Source organism: Antechinus flavipes, chromosome 3 (genome assembly GCF_016432865.1).
Source record: "Antechinus flavipes isolate AdamAnt ecotype Samford, QLD, Australia chromosome 3, AdamAnt_v2, whole genome shotgun sequence".
In the NCBI taxonomy this organism is placed as follows: Eukaryota; Metazoa; Chordata; class Mammalia; order Dasyuromorphia; family Dasyuridae; genus Antechinus; species Antechinus flavipes.
This window is the reverse complement of record NC_067400.1, coordinates 82,405,676-82,424,692: the sequence shown is the minus strand read 5'-3', so window position 1 is coordinate 82,424,692 and position 19,017 is coordinate 82,405,676. Positions and strand designations below refer to the sequence as shown.

General features: G+C 36.4%; 1 protein-coding gene across 2 annotated transcripts in view; it reads right to left on the bottom strand.

The window, feature by feature from the left end:
• The window catches only part of ICA1L (islet cell autoantigen 1 like), a 77,165-nt gene that overhangs the window by 7,957 nt on the left and 50,191 nt on the right, over positions 1-19,017 (bottom strand). For both annotated transcript variants that reach the window (XM_051983760.1, XM_051983761.1), the window contains exon 10: positions 4,474-4,548. In XM_051983760.1, the coding sequence (XP_051839720.1) occupies positions 4,474-4,548 (75 nt within the window). The remainder of the gene's footprint in view (positions 1-4,473; positions 4,549-19,017) is intronic.

Genomic DNA, 19,017 nt, shown 5'->3' with positions numbered 1-19,017 from the left:
TAAGGAATTGGAAATTGAAAGGGTGTCTGCTGACACAGTAAGGCTGAACAATTGTTGTGCCACAGGATATGAAAAAGAGAGAGCTTCAGAGAACCCGGGAAGACTGATAACCACTGACTGAGAGGTGAGCAGAACCAATTAAGCAACTGATACAATAGTAATGTTAGAAATTCAAAATTCTGATTAATGCAAGAGCCTACATCAGCACCAGAAAGTCAAAAAACAACGTTATCACCTCTTGAGAATGATGGAGAAAAGACAGAATGATATAAAACATATTTACATGGTCAATGTAAATTCATTCCCTGTTTGGACTCTTCACATTTTTTTTTGTTTTTGTCCGTTTGTTTGTTTGTTTTTGTTTCTTTCAATTGGGAAAGAAAATAAATGCTTGAGGCAGCGAGGTGGTGCAGTGGGTAGAGCAGCAACCCTTGAACTCAGGTTCAAATCTAGCCCCAGACACTTAACACTTCCTTAGCTGTGTGACCCTGGGCAAGTCACTTAACCTCAATTGTATCAGGGGGAAAAAAAGAAAGAAAGAAAACAAATGCTTATAAGTCATAATACATCTCTGAGAGGGTAGAGTATTGAAGTTTAGAGCATTGAAGACAGAAGCCTGACAGGGGTTAAGTTGAGGAAGTGAAAATAGTGAGCATAAACTATTCTTTCAAAAGCTTCCACGCTAAAAGCAAGTAAATAGAGAAGCTGGGGTTTGATTTTTTAAAACTATATTTGGTAGACTGATATATGTTTCTAGGAAGAGAAGGAATAGTCAGTAGAGAGGAAGAGAAGCTGAAGATGCCAGAAGGACTGCATGTGCCAGTCCCTCCCTGGAACCCTCGTTCTATGCCTTGTCAAATCCCAGCTTTAAATTAGTCCGCCCCTTTGTTCCTACCTTTGTTCGTACTCCTGTGTGGAACAGAGCCGGAAGAAATCACAGAACCATGTGGACTGGGGCCACTCCAGATTTATGTCATCAGATCTCAACTGGGCCCCTCCTGAAGCAAAGCGGACTTTACACCTCCTGCTGACCGACCTTGCCCTTCTCAGCAATGATTGCAAACCTTTTCACAACTGCTCAGGTCTTCCTGGGGTTCTCTCTCCTGAGCTACAATCTCTCATTCCAACTGTCATTTGGCTATCTCAAACTGAACATCTTTTCCTCTAAACCCCTCTCTTCTTCAGAACTTTTTTTCCAGTTGTTTTTTAAAAATATTTTTATTTTCCCTAGTTCCATGTAAAACATTTGTTTTTAAATTTTGTTTTTTGTTTTTAAAACTTTTGAATTCCAGATTCTCTCCCTTTCTCCCCACCTCCATTAAGAAGACCTTTGAGAAGTTATGCAAAACATTTCCATAAAAGTCATGTTGTAAAAGAAAATGTAGATTTCCTCCTCAAAAAAATTCTCAAGAAAAATAAAATTTTTAAAAGTATGCATCAATCTATATTCAGACACAATTAGTTTTTGCTCTGGGATGGATAGCGTTTTTCATCCTAAGTCCTTCAGAGTAATTGTGGATCACGGTCTTGCACCACTATCCTCCCAATAACCTGTATCATTCTTGACTCCACGTGTAGCCCACCCACAAGGACCAGACTGTTGCTAAGTCTTGTCTTATCCTATGCTTCATGACATCCATTGTGTAGGTGCCCTTTTCTCTCATACCAGTGATCCCGTGAGCCAGGCCCAGTTTGCCTCGCACTTGGACTACTTCATGGGGTCCCTGAAAAATTTTATTCTCCAATCCATCCTCAGCTTTCTGAGGCACGGGTCTGACTGTCCATCTCACCACCCTCCTTATTCCATAAAGTCTAGTGGCTCCTTATTCACTCCAGGATCAGACTTAAAACTCCCGTTTGGCTTTAAAGCCCTTTGCAAGCTGCCCCTTCCCACCTTGGATGGCTTCTTGTACTTTTCTGCTCTCCATGTACTTACACTCGAGTATTGCTGGTTCCCAGCCTGCTGCTCTAGCATTCTACACAGTGACTTTCTACTGACTGTCTCCCCATGATGGGAAAGTTCTCCTTGTTCACCTCTGCTTCCAGTCTTCCTGCAGAACTCAGCCCTAGTCCCACTGTGAGCTGGTCTCCTTCTTCTGAGATTATCTGTGAGATTACCTATGCTACTTACCTTGTAAATAACTTAGATGTGCAAGTTTTTTCCTGTGGGCCCCTCCTTTATGTGGGCTTCTGCAAGGCAGGGGCCACATTTTTGCCTTTCTTTCTATCCCCAGAGCTTAGCATAATATGTGACACGTAGTAAGTGCTTAATTCTCAACTGACTTGATATTCTTGATAGTGAGGACTATGTGAGCAGAAAGAAAGGAATGGATTCAAGAGATGCCATAAAGATAAAATTACAAAACTGACAGCTCACTGAATGTGTGGATGAGCGAGAGCAAAGAGTCAAGGATAATTTCTGCTTATAGATCTGAATGCCTGGGTTTGATGGGTCTGTCCTACAGTACTCAGGTATGCTGGAAGAAGAGCAGAAGAAAGATCATGGTTCCATCCATGATGAATTCTATCTTGGACCTATTTAGTCTGAAGTGCTGAGGAAGCAACCACTACTTCCACTTGCTTCCTGAACATCACCCAGGTGCTCTGTGAATATCTCTGAAATATATAAAACTGAGTGTCACCTTCTCTCAAAGCCTCCTCTTCCTTTAGACTTTCCCTAATTTTTTAATGTACTTTTAAGACTATCTACTCTTACATATGTGCTTCCCTCCTAGGATGTAAGTTTCTTTAGAGTAGTAATTGTTTTCTTGCTTTTTTCCCCTTTCCTTTTTCCTTCCTTCCTTCCTTTTTCTTTTTTTCTTTCTCACTCTCTTCCTTCCTTCCCCCATTCTTCCTTTTTTTTTTCTATCTTCCTTCCTTCTTTCCTTCCTTTCTTTCTTTTTGTCTTTAGATCCCCAGTACAAGACTGAAGTCCTACCACCTGGAGCATAGCTGAGAACTCATTTACACATGTTTCTTGACTGACTCACAGATGAAATAAGGGGATAATCCTATGATACTTTGCTCTGATCAGACCACTTCTGTAGAACTGTGATTAGTTGTGAATATCTGTGTGTTAGGGCCATCAAAGAGAGCATGACCAGCATTGGAAAAGTCTGTCATGTGCTAAGTGTTTTTGGAGAAAACACGTTTCTTTGAATGAGGGAAGGTGAAAAATGTACGAAAGGATAAGGTTTAGGATAAAGGGAAATTGGATACAATAGATGGTGAGTTTCAGAGGTCACAGTGGAAGTGGGCAAGGCAAGAAGTGGACAAGTGTCAAACTGAGCTGCATAAGAATAGGAATGCAAGGCCAGGTAGAAGGAGAAAGGGATTGTTACCAAAAAGATAGATGTTGTTCTAAACCATGAGGACAAGAGGAGCAAGAGATACAGGAGTTGGTTAGTCACAGGGTAAAGAAAGTAACAATTACAGAAAAAATTGGTGAACTAGATGTCATCCATGTCTCTTTCATGCCATCTCCACATCCACATCCATCAGTTATCCTCTCCCACACCTCATAAGTTTCTCTGGAACAGAATAGGAACTTTAAAAATGCTTGTTTGACTGGGTCAATTCATGGATAAATTTGCTATATCACTATCTATAGTATAATGCCAACTATCCAGAATAACGGCAATGAGATAGATGCCCAATTAAAGATTTAATTATTCTCTCTATAATTTCATTAGTGTCAGAAGACCCGAGTTTTGAGAAAAATGATAATTTCTCTATTAATAACCACTTATTAAATTAGGATTGAGGTTTTCCCTTCTTATTTCTTCATTTAGAAACCAGAAACCTACAAATTGTTTGCTCTCTGAAGAACACTGTTGATGGATGAGATTGCTCAAATTCCTGGGGTAAATGCTTTTCTATCCTGGGTGGGAACCCCACCCAACTAGAGAACCTTACAAAGAATTTAATCTGAAGTAAATTCTGACCCACTGTTTTCCACTCAGGCAGGTTAGGATAAGGGAACAGATGTTTGAAATAGTCTCTCTTTGTCTATGAATGACATAATCAAAGTCATAACCGCCAACCCTTCATTAGAATGTCTACCTCTCATTATAACATTCATTCTTCTTATTGTTACTTCATGAGAATAAATTGCCCCCACTGGGAACACCCACTCTTCCAAGGGCAGAAAAACATTAAGAGGTTGCCATGATCCATCTTTGGCATTGGACAGGGCCACTGAACTCTTTTATTAATTATCTACTGGCATAATCAATAAAATGACTGCCCAAAAATGATGTCTTTCAAACTTTTTCCATATCACAGTTCCAATCTCACCATCTGACACTTACTAACTTGGTCACTCATTACTTGGTCAAGTTCTTTGACTCCAGTTTTTTTTTTTCTCTGTGTTATGAAAGGATCAAACTAGATGGTTTCTGGGAGCTCTTCCAGCTTTAAATTTATAACTCTATAAATACAAGAACATCTCAGGATTTTGAATTACTTTCTTACCATTTTCAGGTCCAGAAAGCTGAGATGCTTCAAATTCGCTCATTTGAAAATGGTTTTCTTTGTGATCCTCTGTTGCTGAAAGAAAATAACCATTGTTTGATTTTAGGTTAAAAAAAAAAAGATAAACACAAAATAGGTATATGTCTGCAAAGCCCAAAAGAAGCAATTGAGCATGTGGTTATTTCTCCAATCCCATTCCATGTTACCTCTGGGTAGCCTAGAAAGAATCCTGGATTCTTGAAAAATGGTTTTACTAAGTTGGAAAGGTTTCACATATGAGATTGGGAATGAGATTGTATCTCTGCAAACTGAAAACTAATCTAGCTAAGTTCCAGGTAGTAATGTTTCAGCTACAACAATTCTTAGTCTAGTAAGTTAGAAAAAGGTTAAGATCTTTATTAATGAATGATACTTACCCCAGGGAAACTGGATTGTAGAAATATATGTGATGTTTATAAATCATAAATTCTGAGTTGGAAAAATATCTTAACCTTACCTCCTCATTCTACAAATGGGAAGCATGAAGCTTAGAGAAGTTAAATAACTTGACCAAAATTATGCAGTCATTAAGTGGTAGAGCCAGGATTTGAACTGGTGGTCATTGAATTATAGCTGTAGAGCTAAGGACTTTAATATCATCTGCTGTCACCTCTTCTTTTGCAGATAAGGAAACTGAGAGTCAGACAAGCTGAATAACACCCCAAAGTCCTGCAGGTACCAAGTGGCAGGATTAGAATTTGAACTGAAGTCACAGGACCAGGGGTATAGGACGGAGAAGGGCCCTCAGAAAGCCCATTTCATTCCATCTCTCGTTTTAAATTTGAGGGAACTGAGGCTTGTCCACTCTCACACAAGGAGTAACCATCAGTTGAGGACCCAGATTCCCTAACACCACAGCTAGTGTTTGTTCCACTGTAGCACACCATTGGTGTGCTTATAATGCATCTGTAAGGAAACAGTAAAGGTTTACATCTCTCTGAAGGGCTGAACAGTTATTGTGAGGGTCCCTGAAGGATTTCTCCAGAGGGATTTCAAATATATCCATGTTTTATATCTATATTCATGTGTATATCCATGTTGAGGTCATTTTCTTTGGAAAGAAGAGAAAAACTAATAAGCAGGAAAATCAAAAAGAACGTGCAACAATTCCCAGTCTATAGTCATTCACAAAACATAATCAAAGGCATTCTCTCAGCTTAATTCAAGAGAATGGTTCACTTGTGGAAATCAGAAACTTCTTAAGTGAAAATTATATCCAAAGAGTAAACATGAAAACAGGTATTGCTTATGCTGTTTCTCAATCCCTGAAAGATGAGTTAATTCTTGAAGGAAATGATTCTAAACTTATTTCAAACTCAGCTATTGGCCATAACACTAGAGAACAATTACAGAACAATTCTGAACGGCTTCTATGTTTGTGAGAAAGACACAATGCATGAGATTGATGAATAAATTTGAAAATTTCTATAGACTTTCTCCTTTTGAAAAATCTGTTGCCACCCTGAGAAACGAAAACATTTTGTTTTAAAATGTTTTGAAACAGGCCAGTGGTACAAAGATGTTAAGCAGATGACCCTATATTCTTGAAGTCGAAGCCCAGTTTTTGGGAGGTCTTTCTACCAAGCTAGAAAAGTTTTGAATATGAAATCTTTAATTAAGTTCAGAAAGCTTTCCCACTAGAAGCTTTGGAATCTATTTCTGTAAAATAATGAGATTATTTTTCAAAAATGGGATGTGCTATCATTAATCACTTTTGAAAACAATTTGAAATCATGCAAAGAAAATAAATGCCCACAACTTTATTCCAATGTACAAAAAAAAAAAAAAAAAAAAGCATGTTTTACTATGGTCTACTATGTGCCAGTTCTGTGTTAAGCATTTTGCAAATATTATCTCATTTGAGATTTCACAACAATTGTGGGAGATGGCTGCTATTATTACCCCCATGTTATAGTTGAAGAAACTTTGAAAAACAAGGACACACAGCTGAATGCAGAGTACATGAAGAGCTGGACAATTCTTTTCTATGTCTATATGGTTCCAAATAAAAGGAAATGGTCTTAAGTGCAAAATATTTTGGTTCACTATATAGAAGAGTTTAGGGACTGTGGAGGGAGGAGTAGGGAATCTTTATCCCTAGAAAAATCTTATAGAGGAAAAAGAATAGAGAACATTTTTTGAAAAGCCTTACAAATTTAGAGAATTGGTAGATTTTTCTGAGTTCTCTTCCCTTTTATTATCCTTATGATTTTTCCAATTAACTGAAACTGACCTGAAGTTTCTTCTTATATACTTCAATTATTCAAAAGTCAAAATTATACTAGTAAAAGATATACTATCTCTTTAATTTATATATGCAATGGACAGAAAAAGCATTTTTGTGTAAAGGAAAAGATTCATATTGACTATTAAAAGATGTAATATATAATTGCTACAAGAAATATTTTGATATTTAAAAGAAGTTAAAAATTTACTTCACTTTTAAAAAAGCAACTGCTAATTAGTATCTATATGAGGAAACACCTTTCAAATGGAATTTGAATACTTTTAGTCAAAAAATTATTAATTAATGAACTGGGGTGTAAATATTAAGGCACAAATCAATTTGGGAACAAGTAGACTATTACTTGTGTGTAAAGAGTTTGATGTTACAAAGAGGAAAAAATTTAACTTTTAGCAATTAAAAACTGGAAAAATAGAAATGAAAAGACAAAGTTTCAAGGACACTAAGGCTAGCTTGGCTCATCTACACACAAATGTTTTATGAAAAAAGACAAAACTTAAAAAAAAGAGATAAATCACATTAACATCTGGCAACTAAAATATGACTGAAAAAAGATGATTGATTTGATAAGAGAAATTTAGGGAACTATGGCTTTTTAAATAAAAAATGAATCCTTGGGAGTCAGGAAAATCTCATTCAGCTGCTGGAGTAGGAATGAAGTAGGAATCTGATAAGAATAACTGAAGACACAAGATAGGAGCAGTGACAGCTAGAAGCCATCAGCTGATAGAAAAATCTAGCTACATGATGGTTGGCCAAGGAGAAAATATTGCAAGCACTCAGAAAGAAACAATTCAAGTATTGTGGAGCCACAGTCAGGATAAGATTTGGCAGCTTCTACATTAAAGGACCAGAGGGCTTGGAATATGATACTCTGAAGAGCAACGAAGTTGTGATTACAACCAAGAATCACCTACCCAGCAAAACTGAGTATAATCTTCAGGGGAGAAGATAGATATTCAATGAAAGACAGGACTTTCAAGTATTCGTGAAGAAAAAGACCAGAGGTGAATCAAATACAGAAATCAGGAGAACCATATGGGAGTAATCAGAAAAGTGTTATCACAAAGGACTTAATAAGGTTAATTGTTTACATTCTTATATGGGAGGATGATAACTGTAACTCATAGGAACTCTCTCATTATTATGACAGGACAATTAGAAGAGTTTATACAGACCGAAGGCACAGGTGTGAGTTGAATATGAAAGGATAACATCTAAAAAATAAAATTAAGGGGTGAGGGAGGAATGTACTGGGGGAAAAGTAAAGGGAGAGGTGGAATGGTGCAAATTATGTGCCATAAAAGAGGCAAGAAAAGGCTTTTACAATGAAGGGGAAGAAGGGGAGTGAGTAAACCTTATTCTCATTAGAACTGGCTCAAAGCAGAAATAACACACATACTCATTTGGGTAGAGAAATCTGTTTTATCCTGTAGAAAAGTAGGAGGGAAGAAGATATGAAAAAGGGGGAGGTGTGATCAAAAAGAGGGTATATTAGGGGCAAAGGCAGTCAGAAGCAAAATACTTTTGAGAAGGAACAGGGTAAAAGGAGAGAGAAAACAAAATAAATTGGGGGGGGAATATACAGCTAGCAACAGTTAATTTTTTTAAAATTGATTTATTGTATAATAACTTTTTATTGAGAGAACCCCTGGCCAGGGTAATTTTTTACAACATTAACCCTTGCACTCACTTCTGTTCCGATTTTTCCCCTCCTTCCCTCCACCCCCTCCCCCAGATGGCAAGCAGTCCTATATATGTTAAAAATGAGCAACAGTTAATTGTGAAAAGAATTTTGAACTAAGTTTCTCTGATAAAGGATTAATTTCTCAAACACAGAGTCAAACATAAAAAATAAGAACTTTTCCCCAATTGATAAATGATATCAAAAGATCTGAAGTTTCAGATAAAGTAATCAAGCTATTAATAGCCACATGAAAAAAATACTCTCACTATTGATTGGAGAAATGCAAATTAAAGCAATTCTGAGGTACTACCTCATTCCTATGGAAGTATGAACTGATTCAATTATTCTGTAAAATAATTTGGAACTATGCTCAAAGGGCTTTAAAGGGCTTTAAAACCATGCAAACCTTTTGATCTAACAATGCCACACAATAGGCACGTACCCCAAAAGAGATTTTAAAAAATTTTAAATGAAAAGAACCTATATGTTCAAAAATATTTATAGCAGCTCTTTTCTCAGGACAAAGAATTAGAAATTGAGGGGATGCCCATCAACTGGGGATTGGTGAATAAACTGAAATAGGTGATTATGATGGTATACTACTGTGCTATAAGAAATGATGAGCAGAATGCTCTCAGAAAAACAGAGAAAGATTTCAATGAGCTCATGCAAAGTGAAATGTACTGTTACAGAGGTAGAACAATAGAATTGAATTAATCTACAAAAAAGAAAGCTGAAAGCACCACAAGCTTAAGAGCATTAAATATTTATACAGTTCTCTTCTACCTGTCTTCTTACCCCCAAATAGCTAACAAAATAATCCACATATTTGTGTTTTTAGACTTAGAGATTTCCATCTTGCTTCAAAGTCTCTGCTAGAACCCTACCCTGGATAAGACTGTATCCTCCGTATGAGTACCCTGACTCTTCCCAGAAACATGAAAAGAATGGGAGACATAACACAACAAAATCACAATTAAAAAGAAGGAAAAAATAAGTGATCAAATATACTACCCTCATCTTTAAAAACTATTAAAAGAAGAAAACAGAAAAAGGTATCCATTGGGTTAAAAAAAAAGATATTGGTTTTTCTTCTTTTAAATTAAAGCTTTTTATTTTCAAAACATATGCATGGATAATTTTTCAACACTGACCCTTGCATAGCCTTTTGTTTCAAATTTTCCCCTCCTTCCCCCATCCCCTAGATGGCAAGCAAACTGATATATATTATACACATTAAAATATATGTTAAATCCAATATATGTAAACATATTTATATAATGATCTTGCTGCACAAGAAAAATCAGATCAAAAAGGAAAGAAAATGAGCAAAAAAACAAAATGCAAACAAACAACAACAAAAAAAAAAATGAGAATATTATGTTGTGATCCACAATGTATTTGTTTTTAAAAGCACACAAGGGAATAAACATGAAAGTGGAGTGATGAAAGGAGCTAGCCTGAAACATCATATACAAGCTCTACAATGCTTACTACAGGTGAATCAATGTACACTGTGGGACTAAATTGTAGAATGCGAGGTTGTCCACCTCCCCCCACCAAAAAAAAAAAAAAAAAAAAAAAAAAAGGAAGACAGAAAATGGAGACAATGAATGATATACCCTAATCAACTCCATGAAAAACAAAGGAAAGAAGATATTTTCTGTAGTCTGTCAGCAAGAAGGAACAAGCCAGAGCCAAGCTACTATAATAGCAGGAAGAAATGCAGAAGAGCTCTATCCTACAGACATTCTATACAGTGACCTGGAAAATGAAAGAGATCAAGTCCTTACCACAAAGTTGAAGAATAAAATGATAGTGCATCCTTTTTCCAGCTGAGGTCCACAGAGAGAAACAAAGGTATCCGCAGCCACGTGAAGCTCTGCAGGAAGGGGTTGTTACACCTGTAGGGCATGGTACACCCAAGTGCCCGCTGCCAGCTCTGTCCCTCAGGACCCCGCAGTGAGTGCCCAACACAAGGATGTTGATGATGGCATCCCAAAGTGAGGAATGGTCACATGCCCTAGAATAGGGCATTCCCTATTCTACATAATAAGCAAGGAGCAAGCTCAGAAGCTAGCAGCAGCTGGGTGGCTCTGTGGAGCCTTGGCAAAGAAGAACCAAGGAAAGAGTCTCTAGACCAAAGGGCAATCTGTGGATAACTCTAAACAGCTGACGCCAGCCACAGCTACTAGCGCTCCAGTCAGAGCAAGGGCACAGACTGAACTGCAGAGCCCAAAGCAGAAGGGTTGCGATCAGACTTTGCTCAGAATCAGATAGTTTTGGAAGCACTGAAAACTTGTAGGTTCTCAGCCTGGATTGTCCCTGAACACTGGAAAAATTGTAATCGTTATCTCCAAAAAACAGCAACAGAAATGGCTTGGAGTATCCCATCAGAAGTACGTAGAGCCTGGCCTAAACTTCATTTGAAATCAGTAGGCTGGAAGAATAAGTTTTAAAAAGTTCCATCATAAAAGTCATTATTGGTGACAGGGATGCTCAAAGAACAAAACTAAAAGAGAATGATTCAAAAATATTTACAAGTAAAGCCTCAAATTAAAACAGAACTTGAGCAAAAACTTAAACAGAATTCCTGGAAGAGATGAAGCAAGAGTTAGAAACAAGGGTTCAAAATGATGTTTTTTTTAATGAATGAAATGAGAACACTAGAGGAAAAAACTGAAAAAGAAATGAGAACTATGGAAGAAAGAATTGGAAAGGAATTACCAGCTTGACCCAAGAGGTACACCACCTCAAGCAACAAAATCTATGAAAATGAAAATGGATTAAATGGATGCCAATAACTCTGTGAAACAATGAGAAATTTTAAAATAAAATAAAAAGATTGAGAAGAATAGAAGAAAATATAGGTCATTTTAAAGCAAAAAAAAAAAAAAAAAAAGACCTAGAAAACAAATTGAAGAGAGACCATTTAAAAATGACAGGATGGGACTTCCAGCCAAGATGGCGGAGAAGAGGCACACAGTTGTGTAAGCTCTGCGTTTTTCTCTCAGAATCCATTTCATTACAAGCTTCTGAATTAATGCTTGACTGAAAAAAAAAAAAAAAAAAAAACACAAATAGTTACCAAGAGAAGACATCCTTGAGATTCACAAGAAAGGTCTGTTTTTGCTCGAGGGCGGGGACGGTTTTGGATCGGGCGCAGGCTGAGGGCAGCAGCGGCAGCGAGAGCACGGGAAGCAGCTCATAGCCGAGCAGACTGGAGAGGGGGTGGGGTGTGATCGCAGCCGTCTCTGCAGGGAGAGCTTTGCTACAGGTTTGGATACTTTGCCCTGGCCCAAGCCAGCAGCCCAGCAGAGAAGCTAAAAACACCGGGGGTGAAGAATACAACCCCAAACAGCTGGAGTCTCTCCGGACCTGGCCACCCCTCCCCCACAGTATCTCAGCACGCTCTCGGAGTCTCAGAGCGCAGGCGCAGCACAGTAGGGCTAGTGCCCCGCTGCTGCTCCCATAGTCTGTAGAGGAAGCTCAGTAACACCACCCAGCCCCTCCCCCTAAGAAAACAGACTCCAGTTAGGGTTTTTTTCTTTTTTTTCTTTGCTAGTTTGTCTTTGATTCTTTGACAAAATGAGCAAAAAACTGAAGAGGACTTTAACCCTTGACAGCTTCTATACAGATAGAGAGCAGACTCTAAACCCTGAGGAGACTAAAAACAGTCTCCAGGTGAATCCCCAAAGGAGGAGATCATCTGTTCCTCAGCACAGATGAACCTCATAGAAGTAATTAAAAAGGCTCTCACAAGGGAGCTAGAAGAAAAATGGGAAAAGGAGAGGGAGGCTTGGCAAGAGAGTCTAGAGAAGCCATCCCACTCATTTAAAGACAGAGTGGACAAAGAAATCAAATCCTTGAAAAATAGGATTAGTGAACTGGAAACAGAAAATAGCTCTCTAAAAAACAAAATTGGCGAAATGGAAAAAAATTCCATAGAACAAAAGAACTCAATTGGACAATTAGAAAAAGATTTTTAAAAAATGAGTGAAGAAAATACTTCACTGAAAATCAGAATTGAACAATTGGAATTGAATGACTCGAGGAGACAAGAAGAATCAGTCAAGCAAATCCAAAAAAATCAAACAATGGAAAAGAATGTGAAATACCTTCTGGGGAAGACAACAGACCTGGAAAACAGATCCAGGAGAGACAATCTGAGAATCATTGGACTTCCAGAAAAACATGATGCAAAAAAGAGCCTGGACACTATTTTCCAGGAAATTATCAAAGAGAACTGCCCAGAAGTCATAGAAATAGAGGGTAAAATAGACATTGAAAGAATTCATCGATCACCTACTGAATGGGATCTTAAAATCAAAACACCAAGGAATATAGTGGCCAAATGCCAGAACCCTCAGACGAAGGAAAAAATACTGCAAGCGGCTAGAAAAACCCAATTCAAGTATCAAGGAGCCACAATAAGGATCACCCAGGATCTAGCAGCATCCACATGAAAGGATCAAAGGACCTGGAATATGATATTCCAAAAAGCTAAGGAACTTAGTATGCAACCAAAAATAACTTACCCAGCGAGAATGAGCATCTTTTTCCAGGGAAGAAGATGGCCATTCAACAAAGTAAGTGAATTTCACCTATTTTTGATGAAAAAGCCAGAACTTAACAAAAAGTTTGATCTACAAATATAGAACTCAAGAGAAATCTAAAAAGTAAAGATTAATCTTGGGAACTATATTTCTGATATAAAGAGATATAAAGAATACATGTATACCTTGTTCTAGAAACTAGAGGTGGAAAGGACATTGTACCAGAAAAAGGGTAAAGTGGGGGTAGTACATCTCATGAAGAGGCAAAGGAAACCTATTATATCTGAGAGAAAGAATGGAGGGGGATGAATACAGTGGGTATCTTACTGCCTTCAGAATTGGCTTTAAGAGAAAAATTTTAGACATATTCAATCTATGGTGAAACTTCTCCCACCTCATTGAAAAGTGAGAAGGGAAAAGTGATAAGGGAAGGAATAAGCTAAGCGGAAGGGAATACGGAAACTGGGAGGGAAAGGGGTAAGATAGGGGGAGGAACTCTAAGGCGGGGGGAGGGATACTAAAAAGGGAGAGCTGTGAGAAGCAAGTGGTGCTCACAAGCTTAATACTGGGAAGGGGAATAAGGGGGAAAGAAGGGAGAAAAGCATAAACAGGGGTTAACAAGATGGCAAGTAATACAGGATTGGTCATTTTAACCATAAATGTGAACAGGGTAAACTCCCCCATAAAGAGGAAGCAGTTAGCAGAATGGATTAAAAGCCAGAATCCTACAATATGTTGTTTACAGGAAACACACCTGAAGCGGGGAGATACATGCAGGTTAAAGGTAAAAGGTTGGAGCAAAATCTACTATGCTTCAGGTGAAGTCAAAAAAACAGGGGTAGCCATCCTGATCTCAGATCAAGCTAAAGCAAAAATTGATCTAATTAAAAGAGATAAGGAAGGACACTATATCTTGCTAAAGGGTAGCATGGATAATGAAGCAATATCACTATTAAACATATACGCGCCAAGTGGTGTAGCATCTAATTTCTTAAAAGAAAAATTAAGAGAGCTGCAAGAAGAAATAGACAGCAAAACTATAATAGTGGGAGATCTCAACCTTGCACTCTCAGAATTAGATAAATTAAACCACAAAATAAATAAGAAAGAAGTCAAAGAGGTAAACAGAATACTAGAAAAATTAGATATGATAGATCTCTGGAGAAAATGTAATGGGGACAGAAAGGAGTACACCTTCTTTTCAGCAGTTCATGGAACTTATACAAAAATTGACCATATATTAGGACATAAAAACCTCAAACTCAAATGTAGTAAGGCAGAAATAGTGAATGCATCCTTTTCAGACCACGATGCATTGAAAATTACATTCAACAAAAAGCCACGGGAAAGTAGACCAAAAAATAATTGGAAACTAAATAATCTCATACTAAAGAATGATTGGGTGAAACAGCAAATTATAGACATAATTAATAACTTCATCCAAGAAAACGATAATAATGAGACATCATACCAAAATGTATGGGATGCAGCCAAAGCGGTAATAAGGGGAAATCTCATATCTCTAGAGGCCTATTTGTATAAAATAGAGAAAGAGAAGGTCAATGAATTGGGCTTGCAACTAAAAATGCTAGAAAAGGAACAAATTAAAAACCCCCAGTCAAACACTAAACTTGAAATTCTAAAAATAAAAGGAGAGATCAATAAAATTGAAAGTAAAAAAACTATTGAACTAATTAATAAAACTAAGAGTTGGTTCTATGAAAAAACCAACAAAATAGATAAACCCTTAGTAAATCTGATTAAAAAAAGGAAAGAGGAAAATCAAATTGTTAGTCTTAAAAATGAAAAGGGAGAACTCACCACTAACGAAGAGGAAATTAGAGCAATAATTAGGAGTTACTTTGCCCAACTTTACGCCAATAAATTCGACAACTTAAATGAAATAAAAGAATACCTCCAAAAATATAGCTTGCCTTAACTAACAGAGGAAGAAGAAAATATCCTAAACACTCCCATCTCAGAAAAAGAAATAGAACAAACTATCAATCAACTCCCTAAGAAAAAATCCCCAGGACCAGATGGATTTACATCTGAATTCTATCAAACATTTAAAGATCAATTAACTCCAATGCTAAATAAACTATTTGAAAAAGTAGGAATTGAAGGAGTCCTACCAAACTCCTTTTATGACACAGACATGGTACTGATACCTAAACCAGGTAGGCTGAAAACAGAGAAAGAAAATTATAGACCAATCTCCCTAATGAATATTGATGCTAAAATCTTAAATAAAATATTAGCAAAAAGATTACAGAAAATCATTCCCAGGATAATACACTATGACCAAGTAGGATTTATACCAGGAATGCAGGGCTGGTTCAATATTAGGAAAACTATTAACATAATTGACTATATCAATAACCAACCAAACAAAAACCATATGATCATCTTAATAGATGCAGAAAAAGCATTTGATAAAATCCAACAGCCATTCCTAATAAAAACACTTGAGAGCATAGGAATAAAAGGACTTTTCCTTAAAATAGTCAGGAGCATATATTTAAAACCTTCAGTAAGCATCATATGCAATGGGGAAAAACTGGAACCTTTCCCAGTAAGATCTGGAGTAAGCAAGGTTGCCCACTATCACCATTATTATTCAATATTGTATTAGAAACACTAGCCTCGGCAATAAGAGTCGAGAAAGATATTAAAGGAATTAGAGTAGGCAATGAGGAAACCAAACTATCACTCTTTGCAGATGATATGATGGTATACCTAGAGAACTCCAGAGATTCTACTAAAAAAACTATTAGAAATAATTCATAATTTTAGCAAAGTAGCTGGCTACAAAATAAATCCCCATAAATCCTCAGCATTTTTATACACCACCAACAAAATCCAAGAGCAAGAGATACAAAGAGAAATTCCATTCAAAATAACTGTTGATAGCATAAAATATTTGGGAATCTATCTACCAAAGGAAAGTCAGGAATTATTTGAGCAAAATTACAAAAAAGTTTCCACACAAATAAAGTCAGACTTAAATAATTGGAAAAATATTAAGTGCTCTTGGATAGGCCGAGCGAATATAATAAAGATGACAATACTCCCTAAACTAATCTATTTATTTAGTGCTATACCAATCAGACTTCCAAGAAAATATTTTAATGATTTAGAAAAAATAACAACAAAATTCATATGGAACAATAAAAAGTCGAGAATCTCCAGGGAATTAATGAAAAAAAAATCAAATGAAGGTGGCCTAGCTGTACCTGATCTAAAATTATATTATAAAGCAGCAGTCACCAAAACCATTTGGTATTGGCTAAGAAATAGATTAGTTGATCAGTGGAAAAGGTTAAGTTCACAAGACAGAATAGTCAACTATAGCAATCTAGTGTTTGACAAACCCAAAGATTCTAACTTTTGGGATAAGATTTCATTATTTGATAAAAACTGCTGGGATAACTGGAAATTAGTATGGCAGAAATTAGGCAAGGACCCACACTTAACACCATATACCAAGATAAGATCAAAATGGGTCCATGATCTAGGCATAAAGAACGAGATTATAAATAAATTAGAGGAATATAGGATAGTTTATCTCTCAGACTTGTGGAGGAGAAACAAATTTGTGACCAAAGATGAACTAGAGACCATTATCGATCACAAAATAGAAAATTTTGATTATATCAAATTAAAAAGCCTTTGTACAAACAGAACGAATGCAAACAAGATTAGTAGGGAAGCAACAAACTGGGAAAACATCTTTACAATTAAAGGTTCTGATAAAGGCCTCATTTCCAAAATATATAGAGAACTGACTCAAATTTATAAAAAATCAAGCCATTCTCCAATTGATAAATGGTCAAAGGATATGAATAGACAATTTTCAGATGATGAAATTGAAACTATTACCACTCACATGAAAGAGTGTTCCAAATCACTATTGATCAGAGAAATGCAAATTAAGACAACTCTGAAATATCACTACACACCTGTCAGATTGGCTAAGATGACAGGAAAAAATAATGATGAATGTTGGAGGGGATGTGGGAAAACAGGGACACTGATGCATTGTTGGTGGAGTTGTGAACGAATCCAACCATTCTGGAGAGCAATCTGGAATTATGCCCAAAAAGTTATCAAACTGTATATACCCTTTGATCCAGTAGTGTTTCTATTGGGCTTATACCCCAAAGAGATACTAAAAAAAGGAAAGGGACCTGTATGTGCCAAAATGTTTGTAGCAGCCCTGTTTGTAGTGGCTAGAAACTGGAAAATGAATGGATGCCCATCAATTGGAGAATGGCTGGGTAAATTGTGGTATATGAATGTTATGGAATATTATTGTTCTGTAAGAAATGACCAGCAGGATGAATACAGAGAGGCTTGGAGAGACCTACATGGACTGATGCTAAGTGAGATGAGCAGAACCAGGAGATCATTATACACTTCGACAACAATATTGTATGAGGATGTATTCTGATGGAAGTGGATTTCTATGACAAAGAGACCTGAGTTTCAATGGATAAATGATGGACAGAAATAGCTACACCCAAAGAAGGAACACTGGGAAACAAATGTGAACTATTTGCATTTTTGATTTTCTTCCCGAGTTATTTTTAACTTCTGAATCCAATTTTCCCTGTGCAACAGGAGAACTGTTTGGTTCTGCAAATATGTATTATATCTAGGATATACTGCAATACATTTAACATATATAGGACTGCTTGCCATCTTGGGGGGGGGGGGGAGTGGAGGGAGAGAGGGGGAAAAAAAAACATAAGCGAGTGCAAGGGATAATGTTGTAAAAAATTACCCTGGCATGGATTCTGTCAATACAAAGTTATTATTAAATAAAATAAAATTAAAAAAAAAAGAAGTCCTTGGTACATAGGGAGGGCTTTCTCTGGAGGTCTTAGCTTTCTGTGGACATGAATGAAATAAAGGGGCAGTACATCAGTTATGACAGCCCTCTTATTATATTCTTGGCCCAAGTCTTGTGCACTTCCTTCCTCCTTGGCTCTGTCCCTTTCTCCTCTTTCCCTCCCTCCCTCCCTTCTCTCATTTACTTATTCATTTATTTATCTCCTTATTCATTTTAATATTTATTTATTTTAAAGTTTGCAAAATGCTTTACATATATTATGTTATTTAAATGCCAGAACAAGTAAATGAAAAAATTGAGTTCAGGGTGGTTAAATGACTTGCTTAGTGTCATGTAGCTAATATGTTTTAGAGGTGTGATTTAAACCCATATTAGATAACATAATATTTTTATAGAGCTCAACACAATGTCTGGCACATAATTATACGATATACAAATGCTATTATTATTGTTGTTAATAATAATAATCATATGCTGAAATAAAACTGTGAATGGGACCTTTTCTCTATCCCTTTTGCTATAGAGATTGATTCCCTGGGAGAGGGAGGAGTAAAATATATTAAGTGAAATAAAAACAAACTTAATAATAAATAAAATGACTTTATCTGATCAGCATTTCTGTTTTCCCCTGCAAAAGAATTTTGCCCAAAAAAAAAAGAATGCTGAAAACTATCTTTACATACTACTAAATGGAAAAGAATTCTATTAAAAATTCTCATGCAGAAAAAAATCATAAAAGAAAATTGTCCAGATTTCTTAAATTTGCCAGTCATCGCCTAAAAGAAATCTGCAAATGAAAACTCCCAGGGACACTGCAATGAAATTTCTTTCATATGCTAGTAAGTGGAGAATTTTATTCACATCTTGGCAAATCTGTATGCTTACATGTTCATAAAATGAACCAAGTATAGTTAGATGCTTTGGGGCTTTATCTAAAATCAGTAATGCTTTAAACTTGATATCACAAAATGCTCCTTAAAAAGTAAAGAACAGCTCAAATAGCTTGAGAAATATTGAGTACTAATGAATGGGCTGTGCCAATATAATAAAAATAGATGATTTAAAAATAAATTCAAAATCAATCAAATGATAAAAAAGATATATTATGAAACACGATAAAAAAAATTCATTTGGAAAGAAAAAAGACCTAGAAAATCAAGAA